General features: G+C 44.1%; 1 protein-coding gene across 3 annotated transcripts in view; it reads right to left on the bottom strand.

Moving 5' to 3' along the window:
* The window catches only part of LOC138295217 (zinc finger protein with KRAB and SCAN domains 4-like), a 74167-nt gene that overhangs the window by 13997 nt on the left and 34805 nt on the right, over positions 1-25365 (bottom strand). For all 3 annotated transcript variants that reach the window (XM_069233392.1, XM_069233393.1, XM_069233391.1), the window contains 3 exons: positions 20503-20629; positions 8813-8929; positions 4930-5046 (listed from right to left, as the gene is read on the bottom strand). In XM_069233392.1, coding sequence (XP_069089493.1) covers positions 4930-5046; positions 8813-8929; positions 20503-20629 — 361 coding nt within the window. The remainder of the gene's footprint in view (positions 1-4929; positions 5047-8812; positions 8930-20502; positions 20630-25365) is intronic.

Below are 25365 nucleotides of genomic sequence, written 5' to 3'. Positions count from 1 at the left end.
TAGGGCATTTCCAATGCAATCTGATGAGAAGGCAGCACTCAAAGTAATGAGGAACCAAATAGGTTGTTTGTCACTACTAGGACATGTAGTACACAAAGGCATATGTCCTAACTTTACATACACAGCACCCTGCCCCTAGGGCTAGCTGGGGCCAACATTAGGGGTGACATATATAGTGAAAGGGGAGTTCCAGGCCTGGCAAGTACATTTAGATGGCAGGTCCCTGTGGCAGTAAACTGTGCATGCAGGTCCTGCGGTGGCAGGTCTGAGACAGGTTTGAAAGGCTACGTATGTGGGTGGCGCATGCTGCACTGCAGGCCCACTATTAGCATTTAATTTACAGGCCCTGGAATAGGGATACCACTGTATAAGGGACTTACAGGTAAATTAAATGTGCTAATCAAGTGTAAGCCCGTCATACCAAGTTTAGAAGGGAGAGCACATGCACTTTAGCACTGATCAACAGGGGTAAAGTGCCCGGAGTCCCAATGTCAACAAAAAGGGTTAGAAAAAAATAGGACGAGGAAGGCAAACAGTTTGGGGATGACCCTGTAAAAAAAAGCCAGGTCCAACAGAAAAACTGCAGGGTTTGCAAGCACTGAGCATCAAGCCACCTTCAACACTCTTAATTCTGACAAGGCGGTCACAAGAACTAGAGCTGCTTTTCTACAGAAGATGGTAACCCCTTTCCATCAGGGTCATTTTATCACTCTGCCATCCTTATTTCCCCCACCTCACCCTCAAAGGAGGAAGGGAGGCTGCACACGCTGGATCTGAAAACGGCAGTGAGCTTTTATATCGACCGCAAGAAGGACCTCTGTGTGGATGACCAGTTTTTCATTAGCTATATAGGCAGAAAAGAAAATCAATGTACAAAAGACTTTATTTAGGTGGAATATTTTGTGCACTGAAATCTTCTAAGACTCAAAATCCCTCCAGACAAAAAACCTAAGCACTCTAGACCCTAGAGGTGTTCAAAATTAGACCATCTCTTAGATCTTACTTCAAAGCAATAACTGAGGACAACATGTAAGATGGGGTAAAGGATCTATTGGACTTCATAAAAACCTAGCCAAGATATCCAATCAAGATGTAGGAAGATGTAAAAAATGCACACTGACTCCAGTGAATGACCTACAAATGTTTCTAACTTGCAGGATTTAGAAACCTTCTGGAATGTTGTAGGTAAGGTGCTCAGGGAAATGTTTCAATAAGTCATAAATTTTACTCAAAACGGGAAAAGAAACGCAACATTGAAAAGAATAAAGAATGATGGGAATGATTTGATGCTTGGTGAATAGTTAACCCGGTCCAATGGTTACATCATGAAAGGCACTTAGATCTTCTGTGTGATGCACCAGGTCTCAAGCTCAAGTGAGCTGTAATTTATTGCTTTAATACAGACAGTTTCAGAGCAGGAAGGGGTGCACACGGTCTGTATTGGCAAGGGAGTATTTATTGGTAAATGTTCGCATTGGACCATAGTTTATGAGCAGCTGATAATATTGCCTCATGTCCTTCGCTTTATCTAAACAGAATTTCAAAGCTCTTCATACATAAAGAGGATGCAGAGATCTTTCTGCTGGAGTTAAGAGATTAGGAAAAAATGTAGAAGAGTAAATTGTAGGTTAATGTGAAAGTCTGAAACCATCTTCGGAAGAAAAAACTAGGTTGGCTTCTCAATAACACTCTATTACTATGAAACACTTGTTATATACTGCATTAATAATCTGATATTTTATTATAATAAAGGTGCATAAGTTTCTAATTTTTGTATTTTTTCCATGTATTTAATATATAGATGAACATTTTATAACATATATATTCGTACTTATGCAAAAACAAGCAACTGGATCCTAGGATAAGCTGCCTCACTTGTTATTACCCCTTAGAACACCAACATATCAGCAGGGGATGAAGCCCTTCCTGGATACAGCTCAGTAAGGCAGTCTGCGAAGAGTACGTCATTAGAATCTGAAGGGACAAAGCGAAGTAGAGAGGTCTACGGTGGTGGGGTAGGTGGGATGGAGTCAGTCTTCCACATTTTGGGGATTGGAAAACCCTTGATTTTCTCATAAAGCCCCTTTAAAGGTTTCTTATGAGATGACTGTGCAGACTGGGGGCTAATGTAAATCCTGGGTTACTGTAGATGGCACTCTGGATCGGTTGAAGCTGGTGACTCGGTAGACTTGTGTGGTGGACTTTCTGTGCTCAGGGTTGAAGTGCTTTTCAGTGATTGGGGTGTACTCTTTGGAGACAGAGTGGTGTGGCATGTCCTTGCCATTGTGCCCAAAACCCTAGGTGATGTACTTATACTGTGTCTAGGTTTCTCTGGAGCTATTCAAGATCTTTCAGTTCCCGACAAATCAGGACATACAGAAACTGAACTTAGCTCCTCACATGCTACTGCTATACTCAAAGGTCCTTCCAAATGTCATCAGAGTTGAAGGCCTTGATGTCCTCCGCACCAGCCATGGAGTGTGATTTGGTAAGAGTCTGTTGATCTACTCTTACAGCAAAACTGAGTAAAGATTTTGACTAATTTCAGTATAGATCAGATGAAGCATCCTCACTGTGCTCATCCAGTCTCCAATTCATCCCCAGGCAGCCTTCATTCCCCTGCCACAAAATCTACGATTCCCCACCCCTTGCAATTCCCCGAAGTGTACCATTAATCATGTGATGTACCACTCATGCCAGAGACTGCAAGACCACCGTTAGCGATAGCCAACAGGAGTATCCAGTTTCTGCTCTGCCCTGTTGCAAAATCCAAAGTTGTGTGGGAGCCTGCCTGACACAACGTTTCCAGTTATCCAGTACATGCCCACAACAGCAACTGCCCCTCATCCCTGCACCATCCCCGCACAGCCAGCACCTCTATATTCCTTATCGGTCAGCACACGCACTCCTGCCAAACGGAGAGCTGAACTTAAAAAGAAAGATAGAAAGCTATCCAGAAGTGACATCTGAACTGAAGAATCCAGCAGGGCTGCTATAGATCTCTACCGGACAACAGGAGATTGGGCAGGCATCACCAGAACACTTAGGTCTGTGGTTGCACTAGCAGTGATGGGATCTGTTAGAAATGGGGTGTCTACTTGGCAGAGGTATACACCCTTGTCCAAGTAGGGACCACAATCCTAGTCAGGGTACGTCACACAACCCAAATTATCCAGTGCCCACCCTCTGATAGCTTGGCACTGAGCAGTCAGGCTTAACTTAGAAGGCAATGTGTAAAGTATTTGTGCAATAAATTATACAGTAACACAGGGAAAACACCACAAAAATACACCACACAGGCTTAGAAAAATAGTTAATATTTATCTGAATAAAATAAGGTAAAAACGACAAAGAGCCAATAAGCACAAGTTGAAATATCACTTTTAAAAGGTTGAAAAGCTGAACCCTTAGACACAAACAGTTGTCTCTGTTACACAAAGTACCAGAGCACTTTTGGGGAAGGCAGAGTCCTTCTCAGCAAGGTCAGAGGCCAGCAGGGCAGTAGGGCAATAGCAGGGCAGCAGTCCTTCTCATCAAAGCAGTCCAGAGGAGTCCTTAGGGCAGACAGGCAGCTCCTGATAGGGTGCAGGTGTAGATCCAGAGGTGTCTGGATTGGTGGGGTCAGAGACCCAGTTTATATACCCCAAAAATGCCTTTGAAGTGGGGGAGACTTCAAAGAGTGGTTTTGAAGTGCCCAAGTTCCCCTTCCCTTCCAGTCCTGTCTGCCAGGGCCCCAGTAGGGGGTTTAGCAGGCCATCGTGTGAGGGCAGGGCACTAGCCTTTGTAATGTAAGTGTCAGGCCCTCCATGCTTCCAGCCCAGGAAGACCCATTCCGTATACACATGAGTACAGGTGTGACTGAGTGCCCTGTGTTTGTGGCTGTCTGGGTGAAATACACTAGGGGGCTGTCAACCAGCACAGACCAGACGTTGACTGGAGACAAACTGCAAGGCACAGATAGTGTTAAGTGCAGAGAAATGCTCACTTTCTAAAAGTGTAATTTCTAAAATAATATTATAAAATCCAACCTCACCAATAAGCAGGATTTTCCATTACCCTTCTGTCCATACTAAATAGGACCTGGTTACCCCTTTCAGATCAGAATCTACCACTCAAAAAGTATATGAGTACAGACCTAATGCTAGTCTATGAAAGGAGCAGGCCTCACAGTAGTGGAAATCGAATTTAGGTGTTTTTCACTACCAGGACATTTAAAACATATATGTACATGTCCTGCCTTTTACCCATATAGCACCCTGCCCTGTGGGTTACCAGGGTCTACCTTAGAGGTGACTCATACGTAAAAGGGGAGTTTAAGGCTTGGCAAGTACTTTTAAATGCCAAGTCGAAGTTGCAGTGAGACTGCACACACTGGCCTTGCAATGGCAGGCCTGGGACATGTTTAAGGGGGTACTTATGTGGGGGGCACAATCAGTGCTGCAGGCCCACTAGTAGCATTTAATTGTTTAATTTACAGGCCCTGGGCACATGTAGTGTACTTTATTAGGGACTTATAAGTAAATTAAATATGCCAATTGAGGATGAACCAATGTTACCATGCGTAAGAGAGAGCATATACACTTTAGCACTGATTAGCAGGGGGAAAGTGCGCAGAGTCCTAAAGCCAGCAAAAACAGTGTCAGAAAAGTGGAGGGAGGCAGGCAAAATGTTGTGGGATGACCACCCTAAGGCTGTCAGGTTTAACAGGATCCCTACAGGATTCTGTAGGATAGTGCCTCTTTACTCCAGCTGCACCACAGATCCTTACTCAAAGGAAAGGTACACTGACCCTGTGACTCTTTAGCACTCCTTGTCACTCTCCAAAGGAACTTAGTTACAATGCAGGTACTCACACATATTGCTACAATTCATGCAAGAATGTATCTTTAAGAGTTCTGTCATTACAAAGGAACTTCAACACCTTCTCACCTGGGGCGCGATTACTTGCAATCTGTTTTCCTCCTTCTGCTGGCGGATCCTGATCCCACCCCCGAAACGTGCACTCCTTCTGCGATCTTACAGAATTACGTGGTTTATCAAAGGAGTCTGCAATTTGAAAACAGTTTAAAAAAAGAGCGTTGAGTGTGCCATTGCATGGATACCTATAGCCTCCTAATCAATGACTTTGGCCAGCCTTTAAAACACAGATCACGTTAGTTGGATAATTGCATGCTTAGAAAGTGGGATAGAACAGTGACCTATTTGAAATCCCTTTGCTTATTTACTATTTCATGAGAGAGGGGAGAATAGAAACAGCAACTGTAGCAGATAAAGCCTCCTAGGGTAAACCACCATGAAACTCTGCTCTCCCCATCCCAGATCAATCTCCGACAACCCGTTCCATCTACATGTGCTACATATCCCTCTCATTCCACCCTCCTATGTAACACAGACTTGGTTTGGCCTATTTAAATCGCTCACTAGTCCATGGGGAGTCAGTCGTCTGTTCTTCCAAAGTAACTCATTAAATAAAATAGGAGTGTAGCTGTCAGTAGTCAAACTACTGTTATTACAATTGAACAGGATGTTACTTATGTCCGCAAAATCAATTTAGCATTCTGTTTTGAAAACACATTCCATAGGCACCCTTAACTACAATTACACAGCCAATTATTTCCTATGGGTCAAAATATTTTCCCATTTCAAAATTAATACTTTAAGGCACTCTTGAAAATGCGGCTATGTAAAGCTTTTATTTGAAAACAGAATATGGAAAAATTATATAACATTGTCTCCTTCTTAGCATGGATATGTATACCGCAATTCCAGTGTCTTACACAAAGTCAATTCCAAGAAGAGAGAGTTTACAGAGATTTATGAAGTGCCCAAGAATGGTTGTATTAAAAGGATATAATGTTCTGGCCCTCAGTGGTTTGACCTTCATCAGGAATTTAAATCTCATCTTACGCCCTTAAACACACACACAGAGCATCTGTAGTGGATAATTGTAAAAACTTGATTCTGTAATAAATGACTTTGGTTTGTGTAGGAACAACTTTTGCCAATTAAGTTGCTGAGTGTTTTGTATCATAAAATGGTTTCTCAAGCCAGCCGTTCTGCTTGGGGTACTTACGTATGGATTGCCTGCAACGATGGAGTGCTCAAAGACTCTTAAATCAGCGGTGGCTGCTGTACTTGTAATTCTTGCCCGAACCACAAATCTCTTTACTCTTTAGCTCTGAAAATGTGAAGTGCTTGTCTTATAGCTCTCTGAAGCAAAGATAACTGCCTTGCGTATGGGTAAAACACGCATCAGCTATCTTAAGTTTCACTCTGTGTATGTTTGTCAATCTAAGTTTCTAGTCTTTCATTTGAAGCAAACATGCAAGATGGAAATTTTCAGATATTATGTAGGCACGTGCAATAAATGTTTGGTGCATTTAACTATCAGATGAGTAGCCAAAATACCTAAATTCCAGCCGTAGGTGGTTGGGATAATTTAGGGTGTGAAGGACATGTAGTGGATTTCCAGGGCCACTTTAGTTTGAATGGATTGAGCACTGAGAGTCACCTTGTGATTCGATACTGGATCCTGGTGAGACGTGACTTGCTTTCAGAAGCACTGGGTGAAGAAGGAGTTGAAAAGATGAAGTACAATTCTCAAACATAACAAGACTTGAGAGGGTGATGCCCAGGAAGTTGGATTAAAAAGGTGAATAGCAGTGATCTAAGCACAGAACCCTTCAGGCCCATTTTAGGATGGGTGTTTTGTACGAGGGTGTATTAAAAGGAAGGGAAGCAAGCTGCCAGTCTAGGCCACTGATCATGAGCAGTTAAAGAGGTCAGAATTCAGCCACAAGAGCACTCTGGCAGAGGCCTCCTAGTTGGCAACGTGCTCATGAGACTGGGATGCTCTACAGTGTCAAAAGGCACATGCTCTGCACAATTCTGAGAAAACACAGATATCCCTTTCTAAAAAAATACTGCTTTTGATATGTCAGTCATGTATTTCAGGATTAATAAATACACTTAGTGCAAACAATCACACAGTCCACGATTTACTAAAACAGTTTGCTATGGCGTCTGTCTTATTTTGCTATTGTTATTATTAGCTGAAATTGTTGTTAAACTCTGTATTATATGCTAACTATACGCCTTGTTAATTACTGTACGTGTAAGTAGTTTTCATTGTTTACACTCGTTTTCATGTAGTTTAGTTACAAACTTGTTTGGAATTCATGTAAACTTACATCTGCTCGAGTGCCTACCGACCATTAGGTTTGCAGGGTTGTGTTTTACACATAAATGAAAACTAGGCAGAGGCCAAAGAAACACAAGCCACTTCACCACAAAGTTCATCACCAAGAGGAAGTCCTTTTAAAGTACTAAACAAAGAAGTGTTTTCAATGTTTGCCTGAAGAGCAGCAGTCCACGTACAAGTCTGGTGTTACAGCCTCTCTAATGTTCACTAGTCTTCTGCAACAATTCAAGCTTCCTTTCTTAAATCACTCAACTTAATTAAAGTTTCCAGAAACAGGACCTGCACTGCTTAACATCATTCAGTGATAACTTAAAGCAGTAACACCACAAAACACCAAACGTGCACGTCTAAATATCTACCCAGCTCAGAGAAAGAAGAATGAGTGAAAAACATCCAATAACAAATACAAATATAAAAGAAATGCAGCACAAATTGCCATTGATGCCATACAGAAGCCTAGTAATGCTGTAGTGGTTTACTAAATTAGTGTCATCAGCTACCAGTGAACTAGACTAAGAAACAGCAAGGCTATGCTGGTGTAGTAGGTGAACTGGGGGAGTGGCAACTGACAGGACGGAGGAACACCTTCACAGCAGAATGATATACCCTTTCTGGACCAAGATTTCAAAGATCATCCACTTGTCTAGGGGTTCACAAGACTGTGTTCAATTGTCTATGGCTTTCACACAACTGCAATCTCAAGCCCGGCCTAGTTATGCTACGGATGAATTGCTGAAAACACAGCTCTAGAGAACTATGAACTAATAAACAGCAAAGAACATCTATGATCCTCCCGGACAGTCTAAAACTGAGGTGCGCCCGACTTGCACTCAGCTCAACAATAAAGCTGGTATACATCTCTAGACTTTGTTTCTTCAGCTACTTGTGATATGCTTCTCAAGGGCTCTTGTACCCAATATATCAAACCGTACTTTGATAATGACTGGGATGGAGAGAAGGAAATGTCTTTCCTACCTGGTTGTGGGTTGGAAGACAGTCATTGGGAGACAAAGGACCAATAGAAGAAATCAGCCTATCCTGGCCAATCTAACATAAACAAACCATACATTAATGGAAAAAATGTTTGGATTAACATCAGCAGGTGGCATGCCAGTCTGTTTTCTTTTGTCGTCCACTATGTCATTCTAGACAAGGTCAGCCATATGCAAATCAGTCTTGGTCCTGTTTTGATATGAGAGGTCCAGCCTCAACTGCCTAGTTAGGCGTCTGGCAGACGGGAACGCAAGAAACTCTAGACCGGGTTTGGCCTACATACACCTCATCAGGCAATCACAGTAACCATTAATGGATAAACCACTACATATAAATCTTCTGCATGCTGGGAAAGGATCATTTTTGGTGTTTAGGGAACGTGGCCCAGTTGCAAGAGACTCCTTTACTGGGCGTGGATAAAGACAGAGGAATCACAATTCTTTGAGAATGTGGTCAGGTAGTTGACCTGTTTATTGGTCACCGGGATTGTGAGGATTATTTCAAGAATCCTCTTAGCAGTTCAAATGTTGCCTTTCCAGCTACCACTTACGCATTCCACCTCATTTTTAGCAATTCAAGCCTACAATGCTACGGTGCGCCCGCAAACAAGTAACTTACTGTTCAGGGTCACAGAAGAACATCTTGTTTCACACATGTCCAGGGAATCATTGAGACCCAGCTGTTGCTCTTCTGCCTTTATACGGAATACAATCCCAGGGTTCACAATAGCGTAGCCTGTCAGGAAACAACAACAAATATGTACATTATCTGATCAGCATGCATGCCAGCTGTTTCAAGACCCTTATGCACTGTCCCTTCAATATGGGATCAGAGGTTTCGGAGCCTGAGCAAACCACACCAATCACTGTCAAAGTCAAGATTCACACTTTTTACAAATTGGGGTGCATGTGTAAGAGAGAATGACCATCACAATCCCTCAGCCAAAGCAAGCCTAGTATAACAGTCTGGTATAAGTGCAACTCTGTTCTCCCTATGGTCATTTGTCATTATAATCACATGAATATCTGGCAAAATTTGTGCAAGATCTGTTGCAATCCATTAAAACATCTCTTTACTTGAAAAACAGACACCTCTATCCTTGCTTCATCTCTGCCAGCAACAGTTCACATCAGGGACTGTGTGTCGCAGTTTGCCTCATGCCCCGGGATGAGGCCCTTGGGATTACTGACACCTGCAGAGCGCTATTTAGGCATTCTGCAACCGTCAGCACCACGAAGAGGCAGGGCCACCCCCTTGGCTTTGCAATCCGAGGCCTTATGTTCATATTTGGTAAGACAATACTACATCCCCGTTAAGCCGATGTCTGACACCCCCACAGATGTCCAAACTGTGTAAGGAGTCTTGCATCAGGGGTGGGGGAATGTTTCTTGGACCTTTACCCCTCGTCTTTTAGTTTTATGTCAAATTAATGACTCGGTGGGTCACTCAAGAGCAAACTCCATCCAGAGACTACTGTGAAGACGTGGACCCCAAGGACAGAGTCCTCTGATTTTGCCCTCATTTTGTTTGGCATTACTATTGTTTGAACTGCCTATATAACATTCGGTGCCTTTCTGGTTGCTGTGTACCGACATTATTTGTTTCCTCGGTTGTTGTTGGGGCCAAATTTCTATTGTGCACCACACTGCGAGTCAGTATCTTTTCCCCTTCCTGCTCCCCTGGGGTTCTAGCCCTTTTGCCCACTTGCTCCATCACTTTGGCCCATTTGGGAGGCATGGGTAAGTGCAAAGCCACAGATATCTTTTGGGGAAGAAAAAAAAAGTTCTAAACACACTTCTCCTACTACGTCCGACAAGCCCCAAAGTTCAACAACCCTTGACGACATAGACACCCCGGTTGGGGAGGTTGAGACATGGCTGGGAGGAGAAAATTGAGCTAGCCAGTCCTATCCAAAAGTGCCCGACAAGACTGCTCCCATCTTTGTCAGGTGAAAAAACCTAAACATCAGAGCTCCAACAAAAGCTATTCAGCCACTGCAGAGGATGCTGTGGTGCTCGAAGGCACGCAGTGTGCCCTTAATCCACATCCAGATGTCCCCACAGCTGAGGCACATGACACAGGGGCTCAAACCCCCATACCTACTTGGGCCAAAAGATCTGCCATACTATCAACACTGCCCCCTTTCTTATATGATGGGGAGGATGCTGTTAGAACCACTGACGGTGCCACTTTGACTGCACCACCACGCATAAATATCACCAGCAAGTCTACTCAGTGCTGCAGTAGTATGGAGAAGGCTGACCTAATTAGTCTGGTAAAGCATCTCTGTGACAAGGTGGTAGCTCTGACGGGCCAACTGGCATCACTGACCGTGGAGCTAGGTGAAATGAAATCTGCCACACCTAACTCCAGAAACAGGTCTATCCAAGAAAACTTACCACCCACTTCTACAGCTCTGATAGATGAGCAAAACAGGAGGGAGAATATTAGTTCAAAGCACATATACAAGGAAAGGGCCACCCATTCTCAGCAGAACATATGTACTGATGCCCCGTACAAGACACCAACCTGAGATTCCTTCCCCCCTTTTTGTTCCCTGCAGATCTGGCATGACTAACGGCAAATAGAGGGCCAATACTCCTGCTAGCCAGGACTCACCAAAGAGCCAGAGACTGGGGACCTAATGGCAGGCAGCACAGGGAACGTTAAGTCATGTGTACATGGTAGGGGTTTCCAAGTTGCCCCAGTGCGTGCACGAAGGTGGGGACTCCCTGATTCATACATCACATAAGGGAAGCCCATAATTTTTATTCAAACAGGATTGCACTGTCCTCAACATGATCTTATGCTCTTCCACCCAACACTATGCCACCCCCGAGAAGTCCTCCCCTTTTAATTTATTATCCAGGAAAGTGGTTGGCAAAAAATCGAAGCTCAGTGATCCTGAATAGGGGTCTTTATAGACGTTTTGATATTTAACTCTTGCAGGAAACCTGGAGCATTTAACTATTTTTTTGGGATGGATTCGTTAACTTCTTTTCCGTCGCACAATGCAATGGGAGGGGCTGCCCAGCGGGTGGCCTCTTACTCTGGGTTCAAACTACTTTAAAGGTGAAGATTTGTCCAGTCAACAATGCCGCACATCATCTCTTAGGCATTGCAATTACATGGGAGAATTCCAGCACATTTTATATCTACAACATTTAGAATCGTCGGATTAGGGGAGGGGTAAAACACAGTCTATGAAACACCTTACTGTTCACAGGAATTCCTTTGTAACAACTGATCATTGCAGATGATTTTAACACAACATATGAGCCTCTAGATAGTTCTACCCACCCCCTTTCTGAGGCGGAGAAGGCTTGGGGCTTCCTACAGGCCAAAGCCCCTCCTGGTTAAGCACTGGACTGGAGCTGCATACCAGCTAGCATCTTTTACCATTTCCTTCGGGTTGAGGGCTTGTAATGGCCACTTCCTCTAGGACCAAACAGCTCCACACACGTTTAACTACCCTGGTTTCTCCAGTATGATTGACTACATACTACTTGCCCTCTCTCTCTGGTGGGCCATTATTACACTGCTCCTTTAGTGATATCTCCATGCAGCCACAGGCCATCCCTCCCTATCTGTCAATAACTCTTGTGCCCTCCAACAAGAGGAGAAGGGTTAGGTGGCCTAGAGTAGCTGCCCGGCCGGAGCTCAGGGACAAGATGACGAGGGCCCTGCGTGATCCTACCGCAGAGTTAGACAGCAAACTCTTATCGCAGGATAGCTTGTGGTTATCTGCCACAATCCAGTAAAATGTTTTCAATTTCCTGGGATTTTTTTTACGCATCATCATGCACTTAAGCCCAAGCCTGCTTATCCAGGTTGTACCTGGTTTAAAGGGGATTGTAGCACAGCCAAACCTAACTTGTGTAAAGCTCTTAGGAGAGGTGTTGTTGACAACATCAAAAAATGCAGGAAACATTACAAGGTGGCCAAATTAAAGGCACATCTTGAATGGGACATGCAGCTTTGGAAAGACATACATGCAGCTGCCGTACACAAAGACTCCAGGCAGTTCTGGTACTTAGTGGAAAGTAAGAGACGGTGCCCTGCTTCCCGCATCACAGACAATAACATTTTGGAGACCTGGTCCAGATATTTTCAGATCTGTATGGCTCCCGGTCAACTTGGTGCATGGAGGGTAAAGACTACCTGTATCCCAAACCCCCAATAGCACATTACATACCGGACTAAATGAGACTCGGAGGGCCATCAAGGCCATAGCCTCGGGAAAGGCTGCAGGACTGGACGGAGTCCCTGGAGATCCCTTTTTGTCAGATATCGAAAACCTGTCTCTTTACTTAAACAAATTAACTAATTTGATATTGGGAGGTTGGAAATTCCACCTGGCTGGAAAACAGCCAAAATTGTCTCACTCCATAAAAAAGGACCCAGGGATTCACCAGAAGGTTTTCAGCAGACAGATCTTGTTCCAACTAGGTCAGTGGATTGAGGAGCATGAAGACTTTTCGTACCTACAAAGGGGGCTTAGAAACCAAATAGGTCCTATAGACCAAGTATTTAGGTTTATGATCATTGTAGGAAAGTACCATCTTGCCTGGCATGTTACCCCCATTTTTCACTGTATATATGTTGTTTTAGTTGTATGTGTCACTGGGACCCTGCCAGCCAGGGCCCCAGTGCTCATAAGTGTGCCTGAATGTGTTACCTGTGTAGTGACTAACTGTCTCACTGAGGCTCTGCTATCCAGAACCTCAGTGGTTATGCTCTCTCATTTCTTTCAAATTGTCACTAACAGGCTAGTGACCAATTTTACCACTTTATATTGGTTTACTGGAACACCCTTATAATTCCCTAGTATATGGTACTAAGGTACCCAGGGTATTGGGGTTCCAGGAGATCCCTATGGGCTGCAGCATTTCTTTTGCCACCCATAGGGAGCTCTGACAATTCTTACACAGGCCTGCCACTGCAGCCTGAGTGAAATAACATCCACGTTATTTCACAGCCATTTACCACTGCACTTAAGTAACTTATAAGTCACCTATATTTCTAACCTTTACCTGGTAAAGGTTAGGTGCAAAGTTACTTAGTGTGAGGGCACCCTGGCACTAGCCAAGGTGCCCCCACATTGTTCAGGGCAAATTCCCCGGACTTTGTGAGTGCGGGGACACCATTACACGCGTGCACTACACATAGGTCACTACCTATGTGTAGCTTCACAATGGTAACTCCGAATATGGCCATGTAACATGTCTATGATCATGGAATTGCCCCCTCTATGCCATCCTGGCATAGTTGGCACAATCCCATGATCCCAGTGGTCTGTAGCACAGACCCTGATACTGCCAAACTGCCTTTTCAGGGGTTTCACTGCAGCTGCTGCCAACCCCTCAGACAGGTTTCTGCCCTCCTGGGGTCCAGCCACGCCTGGCCCAGGATGGCAGAACAAAGGACTTCCTCTGAGAGAGGGTGTTACACCCTCTCCCTTTGGAAAATGGTGTGAAGGCAGGGGAGGAGTATCCTCCCCCAGCCTCTGGAAATGCTTTCATGGGCACAGATGGTGCCCATTTCTGCATAAGCCAGTCTACACCGGTTCAGGGACCCCTTAGCCCTGCTCTGGCGCGAAACTGGACAAAGGAAAGGAGAGTGACCACTCCCCTGACCTGCACCTCCCCTGGGAGGTGTCCAGAGCTCCTCCAGTGTGCTCCAGACCTCTGCCATCTTGGAAACAGAGGTGCTGCTGGCACACTGGACTGCTCTGAGTGGCCAGTGCCACCAGGTGACGTCAGAGACTCCTTCTGATAGGCTCCTTCAGGTGTTGCTAGCCTATCCTCTCTCCTAGGTAGCCAAACCCTCTTTTCTGGCTATTTAGGGTCTCTGTCTCTGGGGATTCTTTAGATAACGAATGCAAGAGCTCATCAGAGTTCCTCTGCATCTCTCTCTTCACCTTCTGCCAAGGAATCGACTGCTGACCGCGCTGGAAGCCTGCAAAACTGCAACAAAGTAGCAAAGACGACTACTGCAACTCTGTAACGCTGATCCTGCCGCCTTCTCAACTGTTTTCCTGGTGGTGCATGCTGTGGGGGTAGTCTGCCTCCTCTCTGCACTAGAAGCTCCGAAGAAATCTCCCGTGGGTCGACGGAATCGTCCCCCTGCAACCGCAGGCACCAAAGAACTGCATCACCGGTCACCTGGGTCTCCTCTCAGCACGACGAGCGAGGTCCCTTGAATCCAGCAACTCTGTCCAAGTGACTCCCACAGTCCAGTGACTCTTCAGTCCAAGTTTGGTGGAGGTAAGTCCTTGCCTCCCCACGCCAGACTGCATTGCTGGGAACCGCGACTTTTGCAGCTACTCCGGCCTCTGTGCACTTCTGGCGGAAATCCTTTGTGCACAGCCAAGCCTGGGTCCACGGCACTCTAACCTGCATTGCACGACTTTCTAAGTTGGTCTCCGGTGACGTGGGACTCCTTTGTGCAACTTCGGGTGAGCACTGTTTCACTCTTCTTCGTAGTGCCTGTTCCGCCCCTTCTGCGGGTGCTGCCTGCTTCTGAGAGGGCTCCTTGTCTTGCTCGACGCCCCCTCTGTCCCCAGACGCAATTGGCGACATCCTGGTCCCTCCTGGGCCACAGCAGCATCCAAAAACGCTAACCGCACGACTTGCAGCTAGCAAGGCTTGTTGGCGGTCTTTCGGCGGGAAAACACTTCTGCACGACTCTCCACGGCGTGGGGGATCCATCCTCCAAAGGGGAAGTCTCTAGCCCTTGTCGTTCCTGCAGAATCCTCTGCTTCTACTGTCCAGTAGCAGCTTCTTTGCACCCACAGCTGGCATTTCCTGGGCATTTGCCCATCTCCGACTTGCTTGTGACTTTTGGACTTGGTCCCCTTGTTCCACAGGTACCCTCGACTGGAAATCCATTGTTGTTGCATTGCTGGTTTGTGTCTTTCCTGCAGAATTCCCCTATCACAACTTCTTTGTCCTTTGGGGAACTTTAGTGCACTTTGCACTCACTTTTCAGGGTCTTGGGGTGGGCTATTTTTCTAACCCTTACTATTTTCTAATAGTCCCAGCGACCCTCTACAAGGTCACATAGGTTTGGGGTCCATTCGTGGTTCGCATTCCACTTTTGGAGTATATGGTTTGTGTTGCCCCTATCCCTATGTGTCCCCATTACATCCTATTGTAACTATACATTGTTTGCACTGTTTTCTAAGACTATACTGCATATTTTTGGTATTGTGTACATATATCTTGTGTATATTTGCTATCCTCATACTGAGGGTACACTCTGAGATACTTTGGCATATTGTCATAAAAATAAAGTACCTTTATTTTTAGTATATCTGTGTATTGTGTTTTCTTATGATATTGTGCAAGTGACACTAGTGGTACTGTAGGAGCTTCACTCGTCTCCTAGTTCAGCCTAAGCTGCTCTGCTAAGCTACCATTATCTATCAGCCTATGCTGCTAGACACCCTATACACTAATAAGGGATAACTGGGCCTGGTGCAAGGTGCAAGTACCCCTTCGTACTCACTACAAGCCAGTCCAGCCTCCTACAATCATTTACTGGAAGACAGTTATTCTTGAAAAATTCCATCTTTATCTAGTATTTATGGACCTTAAATCAGCTTTCGATACGTTCCCCGCTGCAAACTATGGGAGGTCCTGAAGAACAGCAAAGTTCCCCCTGAAGTTTTGATTATCATCATACGTCTTACACCAAGAAACTCATGACCAAGACGGTGAGCTTACTGGCTGCATAAGAGTCAATAAAGGTGTCCACCACCGGAGCATACTCGCCCCCATGCTCTTTTCACTATATGTAACTGATGTGGTCACCCATTTGGAGGATTACTTACGGGTCCTTTTATGGTTCATGGTTATTACCACCTTTTAGTATGCAAGATGAAATTGGTTTATTGGTTTTTACCAAATTGTATTATTCTGCCTATTAGATTTGCAGATCTGAAAGAATACTGTATGTCCAATCTACGATACGCTGTACTGTTGTACGTGCTTTTATGGTTGTCAAAACTGAAATAAAATATATTGATTTTTATGTGATTATGTTGAGACATGACTGCAGGGAGAGCTGAGATGCACTGATACAAAGCTGGGATCAGGGGTTTGACTATTGAAGAGATATGAAGAGAACCATTTCACAACAAAGTTTTACATTTTTCAATGCAAGGCTGTTTGTGTGTATCTGTGCCAAAAGGTTTTTTTCCAATCAACATTAGGTTGTTTAAATACATTCACTTCTGCTGTCTCTTTGTGCACTCATACAAATTATACCTTTTTTCTGCACATTCAGGGCTATGTATTGGTGCAAACCTTGCATCAATCTGTTACTGCAGCCTGAAGATACAAAGAACATGCATTGGCAAAACCTACAAGTATCAGTTGAAAGTGCTAAGACGGTGATTATTAACCTTTTGACTTCTGTGGACCTCCACTAAATCATTAATGGAACCCAGGGACCCCCACTGACTAATTATTGTAATCTGAGAACACACCCCGCCCCCACCACTGAATCATTACTGGAAGCCGAGGAACTCGGTCTGAACATAGTTGAAGATTTGAACCGCAAAACAACACAAAAACAAATAAAGAAACAAGCATTCAAACACATACACAAACGATAACAATTTATTTAATTTGCAAACACAACTAAATGAAAAAAATAATAATTGAAAGGTTGGAGCTTTTCTAAAGCCAACTGAAGCCACACATTTGTCCATACTATATTCTGTTTGATGCACATGCACTGCTCCAGGGAATCAATCTGAGGATACTACCCTACGTATTTAGCCTCCAGTTTCAAATGCCTTGATATGTACAGTATGTTTAAATTTCAATTGCTCATTTAGCCACTTTATTTATATACACTTTAATAATTTGTTAATTAATAATATTTGATTTTCTCAGTTGTTGCAAACCCCCTGAGGAGGCTTTGCAGACCACTTTGCTACAGGGTGCATCATAAGCACATTAAAGCCAGCAAAAAGAGATCAAGAGGGAAGATTGTAAAGTAAGGCAGGCACTCTGGCAGGGGCCGAAGGGTACTCTCAAGCAGCTGGCGCCATTTAGATGTTTACTTCACTAACCAAAGAAGGGGTTTATTAAAGTCTCAAGCTAGAGAATGATGAGGCTGGTAGAAGAAAGAAAAATGGTCTTAAACTAGCCCAAAACCCACTCTTTGTATACAGTAAGCAGTAAGTAAGACCTAGACCTGAAAATGTGAATTTATTTTTATGTTATCAACAAATGTTCTCAATACTTTTTTCCTTTTCTAAAATCTACAAACATGAATTCAGGAAAGCTAGCCAAGATGTTGCCCTGAATGTCTGCAGTACAGCAATACCAAATATATGAGGGTTTTGTATGGAAAAGCAGCCTGCATTATTAATTATAAATTTTTTCGTGCAGGTAATAAAATATTGGCAGAGTCACTGCTTGTGGTGCCTTATGTTTTCTAATTATGTATGAATTAAGGAATCTCCTAGTGCAGAGAACATGACTTTTGTCAGACTTTAGCAAACTGCTTTCCAAGACGTGACACTTCCCTCCAGGCTCCTGCTCGGCACTTAACCAGATGTGAGGTGCCATAACACACGAATGGGGGTTTATGTGTTCAAGGTACCCACATGTGTTAAACTGGGTGCAGAAAACTGCAAGCAAAATGTCAGTTTAGGCTGCACTCCGGAGCAGTATGGAAACATACCATAACCATATGTTTTTTAAATCTACGCAGCCTACAATTTGTATCGCTGGGTACCAGACCTCCTTCTCCATCACAGTCTGGCACTCTTCCTCCTGCCAGAGCATATCACTGCCAAGGAATAATCCACAACTTTGCACCTCTGGGTCTCCTGAGCATGGGGGTGCTCAAAATGTATGTTATTTATACATTCGAAATGCCCACAGATGATAAACTGGGTGCAGTACATTTGGGAACTTCGGAAAGCGACTGAAAGTGAAATGCTAGTCTAGGCTGCCTATCCTTAGGTCATCACTGGGATGTGCGGAAACCTAACATAATCAGATTTTCCACATCTACACATCATAAGGGCTTTATCGATGTGCCTGAAACCACCTTTATACTGATTGGCTGGCCGAGATACCATGCTGAACAAAACGCTTGCCAGATTTTCAGCATTTTCACCCAAAAACATGATAGTTCTGTTCAGCGTTCCTCATACACGAACACATCTTTGCCAGTGCTTGACCCAAGTCAGTGTTGCCCTAGGTCTTCTAAGAGCTGGGTTGGCAGATGTGTGGGTTTTCTATGAGTTTGAGCAGAGATCCACACACAAGTTACCAGAAAATGGTTTCCGCATTGGGCATGAATGCAGTATTTGGGCTTGGAGTGGGAAGGCACCTAGGGAAGCCTAGCAACCCAGGCATTTTAGAAAGCTACAGACACAGGAGAATCCATAGTGATATGGTCTGCAGATATCCCAACATGGTCCATTACCCAGAATCCCCTGTCAATTTCAAAGTATGGGTAAAACATACACAATTTCTTCACTTTCCCAAAAAATCAGAAATTCAGGTAAATGGCAAATGTTCTAAGAACCAATGTCACTAAACTTCTCTGATAAAAACAACACCACATATATAGGAGTGCCCAATGCATGGGATAGGAATAGGACAAAGCTATAATCGAGTGAAGATCACATTGACACAGACTTCCCATGGATACAAATTTACTCTGTTTCTGTCAGTTACAACAGTCCCATCTAGTCACCGTGGGAACACCTGATGGTGGGAGTTTTTTATGCTACCATCGAATTCCAGAGCTTTGAGTCATTTCTTCTTTTTAACAAATGTTAGGTGTGGACAGAAAATTCTGGGTATGAAAAAGTGGTGGCAACCACACACATCCACTCCTCAAGGTACCTAGTTTTCAGTAAAGCCAGGGGGTTGATATGATTCATTAGGTGCCAGACGAAGCTAGACCCAGGTGTGTGATTCTGACTGGATTGTTTTCGAAACCGTGGATAAAGACTAACAGCGTGCAGCTCCCTAATGGGCCAAAGACACCCAATAAGATGCCAGGCCCTGTCTGGACTTGTTTTTAGGCTTGTGTTCCTGCTCAGAGGGAACCGTGCCAGGCAGTGTGGCGGGGCCATGTCTACTGGGGCAGAACCAAAGCTGATATACATATGGCTGCTTCCGGTTTGACTTGGCACAGTGAGCAAAAGAATGATGTACTGGAATGGGGTCCAGATTAAGTCTGCGGTTGAATTAAATGAAGCATTCCACTCATCAAGTATTGATGTACTTAAGCGGCTTCTCACTGGGACATCGGCATGAGTGTATCTGTACCCCTCCCCCCCCAAGAAGCCAGATGCTGTTTGGATTTTTAATTAGTCTGAGAAAAGATTCACTGCATCAAGCTAATTTCTTGGGCACAGAAACAGAATTCAGTGCCCCATCAAGGAGCCACATGCTGTTTGGATATTTTTGTTATACTAAGGAAAACTCACAGAGCATCCAGCTTCTCAGTGTGACACAGACATGTGTTCATGAGCCCCATGAAGCAGCCAGAAGCTCAAAGGATTTTTTCTTAGTGCAGAAAATAAAGCAAACAGCATCTAGCTCTTTTTTGTCACTTGTCTTTGCCCCTGAGAGGAGTCAGATTTAGTTTAGATTAGGTTAATTAAAAATCAAAACAACACCTGACTCCTTGTTGGGGCACAGAAGTGTGTGTCTGTGTCAAAGAAAGAGTCATACGCCAAAGAGATTATATATTACGATAAGAAATAAAAATCAAAGTAGCCTTGGGCTCCTTGCTGCATTTTTTATACTGTTCCTTGCTGGGGCACAATTGTGTGCCCCAGCAAAAATTGTAATTTATCCTTGAAACTGTACTTGATTTTCTTCTGATATGGGGAGGAGGATCCGACTTTGGCCTTCTGGTGGCACATCCACTGGAATGACAGCCATTGAACCCTGAAAAAAGCTGTGGTATATGCAAACATTATACTTTGCAGCACAACACTGTAATCCTAACACCTAAAGTTAAGAGCTAGATTATTATGTTACCTGAGGTATTACGGCGTGTTTGAAAAAGGATCCATAAAAGACAGGCTGACAAGCCTGGACTTCAGACAACCACAGGGATTCTAGGGACTGAGGGAATTCTGAAAGCAGGCACACAATATACATTAACACAGAGATGTGTTCAAATGGGAAGATGTATCCGTGATAAGGCAGCTGTCTGAACTACCAATCCTAATACTCCTCAGTTTCCAATGTGGTTCCCTAGATTAACATGACAGCAGCTGTTCACCGTCTGCAACAAAGAGGGACAGAAAAACTCTTTACCCATTACGCTGAAGGCTCTGTGGATCTCTGTGATCACCTTCCGGTAGATCTCCTTCTCGTGCTCTTGCAGATCAAGCCATTCCTTCTGCGAGAAACAGATGGTGACGTCCCTGAATTCAACTGATGCCTGAAACACAGATATTGACAATATCAGATATAGATCATAACGTTTGACTATCAAATAAATTCAACAGAGCATGAATCTCCAAACACAGAACCTTTATTTATGATCATCCGGTAATGCCACTCACACCTCTCCTCTATCACACAAACATTCCCCCCCTTTATGTATATTTGGAATCATGACCACCATCTTGGCTATTCCACACTTCTCACAAACCACCATCACACTGCCCGTTGACTGGTCCGCAGTTTTCAGCTTCTTGTGCACGAATATAAACTTGGCAAGCAAACTAACAAGTGCCCTGCATTTATTTGTAACTTTGGGTTGTGCCATATAATCCAATTGTTGTGACCCTTTCAAGGGAGGGAGGGACTAAGTGTAGTGATAGACAGCAGGCTGGGGTGGAGGTGGATGAAGAGTTTTTGGGGTATCAGAAGCAGAATATTTTATCAAGAAACCAGACATTCAGACCATTTTTGAGTTGTACATGAAGTGCCACTTTGATGGTCACAAAATACAGAACATCCTAGGGGGATGGCTCTTCCTTGAGTTGAGATGCTCCTCGATCAGGTCTGTGAAAGAATATGCTCTGCGATGATATGAGACCGCTGGATGTGTTTTGCTAAATATAGTAAGGGTATTGGTTTGAAGTCACTGTTTGAAATTATTGTCGTATTATTGTTTCCATTGTGGACCATATTGTTATCTACAGTCAAGGTGCTGTGAGAACTCTTTTAGCCCCCTTTTGCAAAATCAAGCTGTCTCTGAAGGGACACCATTTTGCTGCCCTTTAAGGAGTAAATGTCAGCTGTGATAACTTTTTAGGCACGTTTGAAGCTCTGAAGAAGACTGGTTGATTAATAGAATGTTTTAATTCTCACAGAACAGGAAAGCAGCTTTAGCATATATTGTATTTTCTAGGTGTTGAAGTGGAAATAATTTTCTTGCGCCTTTTAGCAATACAGAATAATGGATAGTAACGGAGTAATTGAATGCACAGACACCTTAAAGACTGTCAGGCCAATTCTGAAGGTCAACTGTGCTACCCTCTTTTATCGCTAGAACCACAGAAATCACATAATTCTGTAAGCTGACTTGATTATGTCACCCTAAGGGACTCCAACCCAAAAAAATTAAATAATAAATGCATGCAGACTGCCATTGCAGGCTATGTGAATGGTGAAAACTATGATTAAAAATATAACATGGCACATTCATTGTGTGCCATGCCAGCAGAATTACTGCATACAATATATGTAAGTCACTCCTACAGCAGGTCTTAGAGGCCTAACAAAGGGTGCACTGTATTTTATGTGAGGACATATCTGCATGGGCACAGGGGCATCCCTGTGATGTCTAGTTCGATTACTAGATATTACAAGTGAATAGGGAAGCTATTTTAAGGTATGTAATGGGCACTAGTCGTTACCAGTTACCCAGCTACCTAATAACTTCACTGAAACATGTGGTGTTTGGTATCAAACACCTCTTCTTAATAAATACATACTGCTTTCATTATTAGATTTATTATGAGATGCTCCCAGAAGGCACAATATAGGTGCCCCCTGAAAACCTACAAGTCCTATATTGTGCTGGCTAACTGGTATTCATCAGCCTGCCACCACAGACGAGTTTATGAACCCCTGGAGGTGCGAGCCCATGCTCTCAGAGGCCAGAAGCAATGCCTGCTCCGGAGAAAGGTGTTATCACTTCTGCCAGCAGAATGGCTATTGAATCTGCAAACCAAGGCTGGGGACTTCCAAGTCACTGATGCCTTTGATATGCGACCCCTGAGGCCCATTTGGCACTAGGACAGGCAGAAAAGTAGCTATGCAAATATGTGTGTTGTACTACAAGGGTGGTCACACTCCTAAGGTACATCTTGTTTTTGGTGGAATTAAGAATTCTGGGACATTGTGTGCCCACTCCCCACAATAAGTGGTCATATAGGGGGAGTAGTCACCTGTGGGGTAGCTAGCTCATTGGATACTCCCCTACATTGAGTATTTAGGATGCCCCCTGACACTAGGAACTCAGATTCGCCTGCGTCAAGGAGGAGGACAAGGAAGAGCCGACCAACATGAGAACTATGGACCAGCCTGGACTTTTTGTGCCAAATCGTGCCTCCCTGTTGTTGTCAGCACAGTCGTCCAGATCCCGACAAGTCCTGCAGCTGTGCATCTCCCAAAAGCCTCGGAGGGCTGCCAGCTTTCCATAAACCAGTGCTTCCCTGCAGCCACCAACTGCGACACTTGGTCTGCCTATCTGCTGTCCACCGGGTCCACTGATGCAGCAGTCACCCAGGAGGAGATCACCGTCCTCCAGGAGGACAGACCAGTCTCCCCATGAAGTTTGGAGATGCCAAGCCCACCAGGGCTCATCATGCACCAGGGCACACTCGGGTTACCGAAGCAGTTGCAAGCACCAAGGCTTGCTTGTGTTTGGACCAGACACCACCACCACCACAAAAAGATGATCTGCACCTGAAGGACAATGGAATCAAAGAGGCTGCCCACATGAGTGGCCCAACTATCTGCTTTGCTTTCCCCTCTGCAGGTCTAACCAAACACCATGATCTCCTGTGACGCACAGGACCAACTGACCACAACCCTCTGCACTCACACACCCTGTCCTGGTCCACGACTATCGGCTGTGCCCCCTTGCTCCGAGGAGCCTCATGAACTGAACCTTCCACTGGGCGCTCCTGGACTTGTCCCCAAGACTTCCTCTGCAGCTGGTTTCTAGGTGGCCCCCCTCTTCGCCAACCATGCAATGCGGGAGACACCCGACCCATTCAGCACCTCTGCACCCATACACCTCCGGGGCAGGTAAAAGCAAACTGCTGGTGTTCTTGTGACCTTGAACTCCTAGCACCCTAACACCTAAAGGGGAGCCCTGAGATACAAATGCAAGTACCTATATGAAGTACATGCTCTTCTTCCACTAAAAAGAATTAACTCATAAGGGTGTTTTTGTGTGATTTATTGAGCTCACTGTGCAAAGTAATATTTCGAATAGTAAGTACCTAATTCTGAAGGTTTTTGGTGTCTAAAATAATATAAAAAGTGTTATATTTTTTTTAATTGGTCTTTCTTTTATTCTTGACTGTGTGTCTCATTTATTGCAGGTCTCGAAAAATCATAAAATTGTTACTATACATGCAGGTCGAGTAACTTGAATAACCTACTTGACCTGACTGTAATGTACTTGACCAGTAAACGGGTCTCAAATTGTGTGATCCTAGGCAAATATTTTATTTTACAGTCGTCTTTTCCTTCATTCTCACATATGAGTGCACCTTCAAATATGCGACTTCAGCATTTCTGCTGTACAAAAAAACCTCTTTTGTTTGATTAAATATACTAAATGTGCTTCATGTATAATAAGAAATTTTTCCACATGTAGGGTACACATGATCCGTGATTTGTCTTAGTTTAATAATAGCACTGCCATCAGGGCAGACGTATTTCACAGATTATGTTTAAACACTCACTTTTAATACATATATTACTAAAGCATGATGTGATAGCACACCGTCATATACAGACAGTACATTTCCAAGACATGTCCACAAACCTTCTTACTCGCTTGCAGCTTTACTGAAAACACTATGTAGTGTGTTAATAATCTGTGAAAACGTGGTTTCAGGAAACATTTATCATTTGCACATTGCCAAGTAAAATGTTCTTACTTGTTTTCATTCTGTTAAATATTTTTTTTCATCACACTGAAGAACATAAAATGGTCTTTTACAGCTACTGGCATGTATTTTGAAATGTTTGTACAGTTGACTTAGTTATTTAAATGTTGTGTGCGAGAAAAACCCACACAGCCTTTCATTGCACATTTTTTACAGCAGGTCAGACAGGTCACCTTACAAAATCCTGGAACTCTGCAGCCAGAATGAAAAAAGACAAACTGACTTTTGGCTTCCATCTGTGAACACAGAGCAAATGTAACAAGAATAAGATTTTACTTAGTCTTTTTCACTTTGACTGAACAGAACACCTGTTCTTTGTCAACTTGCCAAAAAGGGCAAATAGGGCCTAAAAGTAGATTGACCAAATATATAATGACTCGCCATAGCGAGTGGGCAAGTATATTTTTTGAGGCCGCTGGTCATTGTGTATTGCTACCAGACAGTGAGTTAAAGAGGTAATAGATGTTGGCAGGATGTACCATCTCTGACTTGATGGGATGAGGGGCAGAGCTGTAAACTACCACACTCGCACATTACATAAGCATTGCCTGAGCGCACACATACTGGGTAGCTCTGGGGGGTGGGAGCCTCAAGAAACTCCTCCGCCAAAGTGTGCACCAGGTATAAATAATGGACTCTCAGAACCAACACTTCAGTACACCTCTGGACCTGGGGATACTACAGAAGGAGGACTGGTGTGCTGCTTTGCTACCAGAAGGCCTGCTACCTTGTTGCCCTGCTACTCTGCTGCCATGCTTGCTCAGAAGGAAGACTGGACCTGTACTCTTTATCACAGGCTGAAGTGACTCCAAGGATCAGCTGACAGACCTCCTATTCTGAACTACAGGGACATATCCTCCAGAGGCTCCCTGCATCTGCCAAGATGACCTGTTAACTGGACCTGCAACTGGACAGGCCTGAGCCCTGCTGAAGTGAGCTACTGATGCCCAAGAGGTGCCCCTCAAGTCATGGATACGTGGTGTGGCATCAGTGAGCTCCCTCTAAAAGAAAAGGAGAAATCCAGAAATTTTGGGCTCTT

The sequence above is a fragment of the Pleurodeles waltl genome, chromosome 5 (genome assembly GCF_031143425.1).
Source record: "Pleurodeles waltl isolate 20211129_DDA chromosome 5, aPleWal1.hap1.20221129, whole genome shotgun sequence".
NCBI lineage: Eukaryota > Metazoa > Chordata > Amphibia > Caudata > Salamandridae > Pleurodeles > Pleurodeles waltl.
This window is presented reverse-complemented; position numbering and strand designations above follow the sequence as displayed.